The sequence below is a fragment of the Austrofundulus limnaeus genome, unplaced genomic scaffold, assembly GCF_001266775.1.
Source record: "Austrofundulus limnaeus strain Quisiro unplaced genomic scaffold, Austrofundulus_limnaeus-1.0 Scaffold650, whole genome shotgun sequence".
NCBI classification, from domain to species: Eukaryota; Metazoa; Chordata; class Actinopteri; order Cyprinodontiformes; family Rivulidae; genus Austrofundulus; species Austrofundulus limnaeus.
The window spans coordinates 92,521-97,393 of NW_013953052.1; the positions used below are offsets into that span (position 1 = coordinate 92,521).

At 36.6% G+C, this 4,873-nt stretch overlaps 1 protein-coding gene across 1 annotated transcript in view; it reads right to left on the reverse strand.

The window, feature by feature from the left end:
• The window catches only part of LOC106531563 (mannosyl-oligosaccharide 1,2-alpha-mannosidase IA), a gene marked incomplete at its 3' end in the record, with an annotated part of 155,151 nt that overhangs the window by 79,120 nt on the left and 71,158 nt on the right, over window positions 1–4,873 (reverse strand). The window contains 1 exon segment of the mRNA XM_014027463.1: window positions 3,868–3,983. Coding sequence (XP_013882917.1) covers window positions 3,868–3,983 — 116 coding nt within the window.

The window sequence follows — 4,873 nt, forward strand, 5'->3', positions numbered from 1 at the left end:
ATGGATGGATGGATGGATGGATGGATGGATGGATGGATGGATGGATAAAGATAAAATAGAAAAGCAGACCTGAAAATACATTTTGGTCATCTAAATGAATGTTTTCACTAGATTTGTCTGATCTCAGTTTTGTCTTTATTATTATTTTGAGCTCTGGCAGCATGTTGAACTGATGGAGAGACAAAGTCCTGTTTGAAGGAAAAAAAAAAGCAAAATGTTTCCTGCCTCTGGTTAATGAGAAGCTCTTACTCGTAATGAGGCAAACATCAAAGGAAAGGAGCAAATTGTTCGTGTAGAGAACTGACGTACGTTATCTTCACGAGCATGCGTTATTCAGCTCATTAGTCCAAAACGAGAAAAAAAATTAAGCAAATTCAGTTCTGGTTTACCTCCAAACAGTGGCGCCTAAAGCTGAAAATCTGTACGCAGAGCGCGCACCTAAAGAAATCTGTTATTTGACTTTATATTGATTTTTTATCCACTTTTTCATTTGCAAAATTGTGGAAAAAATAAAATAGGAAATGGCCTTTTGTGTCAAAATGTCTTGTCTGTTCATCTGTGTGTGTCCTTAAAATAAACTGACTGTACTGTGAAGCTAACGGAAAAGGAGTGAGCAGACATTTAAACAGATAAATCTTGTAGAAATGTTCATTAAAAAAAAAAAAATTCTTTTTTTATCATAAAAATAATAAAATAAAATAAACTAGAGAAATTGCATTTCCTGTGAAAACTTAGGCTGAAAACTGCTGAAATAGAGCTGAAAACATTTAATAGCAAAAGTGTTAATGTGAGATTACTTTGAAAAGCTAAAAGCCAAAAAATAAAACTTACTTTGCTAAAAAACAGTAAAAAGGAGCACAAATCTAGTGGAAAACAACAGCAAACAGCTAAAAGCTAAAATAGCTGAATATACAGTAGCTGAAAACATCTGTAAGAACGAGCACAAATTAGCAGAAAAAAACAGAAAGTAGAAAACATCAGAAGAGCAGCAGAAAGAAGCTGATCTAAAGCTGAAAAAGAATTTAAAAAGCTCAAATTAGCATAAAAATAAGCTAAAGGTAGCAGCCACAAGTTGTAATTAATACCCACACAGTGAAAGTTGTGTAAAAAATTAATTAGCAGAAGAAAATGCATAAAAGTACAAAAAATGTTCTTTTGTAGTAAAATGGCCAAAACAGCTGAAATTTTCTGTAAAACAGCTAAAATGCAGCTGGAAATTCTTTAATTAGCATAAGGAAGCATAAGGAGAAGGTTTGCTGAATTCAGCAGAATTAAGTTGTAATAGCTACAAAAACTGTGTATTTAGCTTAAAATAGATAATTTTAGCTAATAACAGCTGAAATTTAGCTAAAATTGCAGAAAATTGCTGAATATAGAAAAGAGCATATGTAAGAAGCACAAATAGCACAAAGTAGAAGAAAAAAGTACAAAAAAGTAAGAAAAGGCAGAAGAATAGCAGAAAGAAGCAGAATTTTAGCTGAAATAGAAAAAAAGCTACAATTAGCAAAAAGTAGCTAAAATTAGCACAAGAAAGTGAAAGAGAGCAGAACCAAAACAAAAGGTGTAAGGTTTTGTAAAGATTTATTTTGAAGGGTTTTAAGGATGTTGAAAACAGCTCCATTCGTTTTCAATGGGAAAAAAGTGGCCGAAAAAGTGAAACAGCTGAAAATGTATAAATAGCTGAAATACCAAAAGTCATAGCACATCAGACACAGCACCTGACCCTGGGAATCCCCCTCCTGCCCCGAGGACAAAGCTTCTGCCTACAGGACCTTACAGCTATAACTTTTGGCACTTTATGCTTTTTGAATCATTTAATCTTTTCTACCATTTTTTCTCGTTGTAAATGAAGAGAGCTGTCTTCATCTGTAAAACCCTTGAAAATGTTTATAAACCTTCTTTTCACCTTTTTTTTTTAACCTAATCACTCTTTATTATTTAGGCTGTGGAGGAGTGGTTAGGGGWGTCGTCTTGTAACTGGAGGGTTGCCGGTTCGATCCCCCATTCCAGTCATTTCAGACACTTCACCCACTTTTCCTACTGATGGTGGTCAGAGGGTCCGGTGGCGCCGGTGTATGGAAGCCCCGCCTCTATCATTGTTCCCCAGGGTAGCTGTGGCTACAATGTAGCTTACGACCATCAGTGTGTGAATGTGAGTGAGATCCCCATGGGGCTTGATAAAAAGCTATATAAGTTCAGTCTCTTCCGTCATTTGCCATTTTTTCAGCTGTTTCTTTTTGTGTTTTAGCTACTTTTTAGCTAATTCGAACTTCTTTCAGCAAAAGTCACTTTTTTGTGATAATTTCAACTTTGCACTGTGCAGTTTGTTGCAATTTAGCAAACATGCTCTTTTTGTGTCTTTGTGCAAATTTCAGTTACTCTTTTTTAGCTATATATTATTATTGCTATATATATATTTGGGCTAGTTTCAGCTTTTTTAGCTACTCACCAAACTGTTTCAACATGAAGCACTCATATAGTGTTTTCGTGGGAAATGAAGTCAGTGGTGGGCAGCGCTAATCCAAAGATTAACTCCACAACTTCAAAAGCACTTATACCATAGAAAACTAGCAGAAGCTAATTTTAAAGCGCAAGTTGAATTTGACATTTACTAGCTGACAACAATTCATGTACAATATATGCACAACACTGCCAACTAGTGGTGTATGAACCCTTTTACAACTTGATCCTACAACTGCTGATTGCTGGGGATCTGATTTCCTGAAACAGACCTTTAGCTCCTGGTGTAAAAATTAAAAAGTTGTTGAGGATTGCTAGTTCAGCTGCTTCTTTGTCTTTTTCTTTTGTTTGTTGTAGATTTTTCATTAAAGAAGCATCAATAAAGTAATTTTAAAACTGTTTATTGTAAAACTGAAGCGATGCATTCTGGGTACATGATGGATTTGATTTGTGACGAAACAAAAGCACGGAGTACAGGAAAATATCTTCCCTTCAAAATAAAAGCTTGGATTTTAAAGTTTTCCATGTAGCTGCTCCAGTTGACCACTAGATGTCAGTCTTCATCAGCATAACATCTTTAAATCATTTCTGAGTCTCTAACCCCGTTGCTTCGAACAATTACATCAAGTATTGAGCTCCAGCGTTTAAACTTTTTTTTTTGAAGGAGCCAATTGTAAAAATAAATCAATACATACAAAATTTTAGTACGGATTACAAACGTTAACTGTTTTTGCTATTGCCTTCCTGCTCCGTAAGCAGACACAAAGCATTGTGGGAAATGAGAACCGTGACCCAAAGCAACAGTCAGCAGGATGTATACCTTCACAATAAGAGTGTTTATCTGGGAGGGGTGCTGTTGGATAGATCACATGTTGTGATTCATTGACAGTCATACCTTCTGCTGTTCAACATAATGATGACTGGTAGATAATTAGTTATTAGCAGTACTGCATTTTAATTTTAGAAAGCACAAATCTGCTTATGAATTATAAAACTTAGAAAGACCGTTAAAGCTCAAACAAAATATTTATGTCTGCAATTATCAGATTTGTGCTTTAGCCGACTGGTGCTCACCTCACAGTGAATAAACAGGACAGCAGTGTGGTTTTCTATAAACAGCTGTCTTGTCCTGAGTAAAAACATGTGTTCTTAACAAAGAGAGCCTTTTTGTTAAAATGGAAAAGAGGATTTCTGTAGCTTTCAGTGTTTTTGGAGAACTGAAAGCTTTTTTTTTTGGTCCATGTGAAAGTGCCAAATAGTCGTTTGTCTGGATAAGACGCTCAGTCCTACAGAGTTCTGTGTTTCAGTGTTTACTGCCTGAGTTGTGGCTTCTGGGGGAGAGCCAAGTCTTCAAATCTTTCAGCGCGGCCAGTAAATGACTGCGAGAACACAAACACGCACACTTACCACATTAAAGTCCAGATTCTTCTCTACCCACTCTGTGGCGGCGTCAAACTCGTCAAACATTTCCATGATGTACAAGGTATCCAGAGCGTCCACTATCGTAGCTCCTTTTATGCTCCCTGCAAAATGAACAGCCAAATTAAACATCAGCCATGCTTTTCTGCAGGTTCACACCCTCTCCTGTGTGTCATATGTTAAAAATAAAGGTGAACAATAAAGTTTTTGTGTCGGTCTCTTCCTCATACAGAAAAAAGTAATCACTTTTCTTGATTAATGAAGAGAAAAAGTCAGTTCAGATGCTGAAAGCTTGTTAGTCAGTGCATCAATCCTGACACCAGATGCTTCAAACTCCAAACAAAGATGTGATAAAAGCAGTAAAAGTTAAAGAGCGACACTCGGAGGTCGAATAAATGATTCAGCAGACAGATGGTGAGATCATCAGATCTGATGAAACATCAGCACTTCTGCTTATCTGCGCTGATTAGAGTCACAGCAGGAGGTAAGACACACACATCATAATTCCAGTGCACACATTACCCAAAACCACTAACAAACCCAACAACCCTCCAACACTGAAGTGTGAGTCTGTGCCAAGCAGCTCGATAAATCATTCAGCATGCAGAGAGCTCTGCGGAGCTTTTAGTCCTCTTCTGCTCGTTACAAACAGAAAACCCCAAATGTTGGAGCAATCTGACCACTTACAGGTGAGCAAGGCAAATATGGAGACAGAGCAGGGACACCAGTCAGACTTTAGGGACAGGAAGTTGATTTAAAGAACCAGGCTGGCAGTGACGATACAAACCAAAACTAAAAGATAAAACCAAAACAAGACTCTCCAACTCCGTCTTAACACATAAAACCAATACTGTTTCACTAATAAATKAAAATATTCTATTTATTTTTAACACTGTCATTGTGAAGTATCGCTTTAAAAGAGACGTAATACACTAGCTGTGTTTCCATTGCAAATGTGCGCAAAACTTTGTCGATATTCTGTTAATGTAAAAAA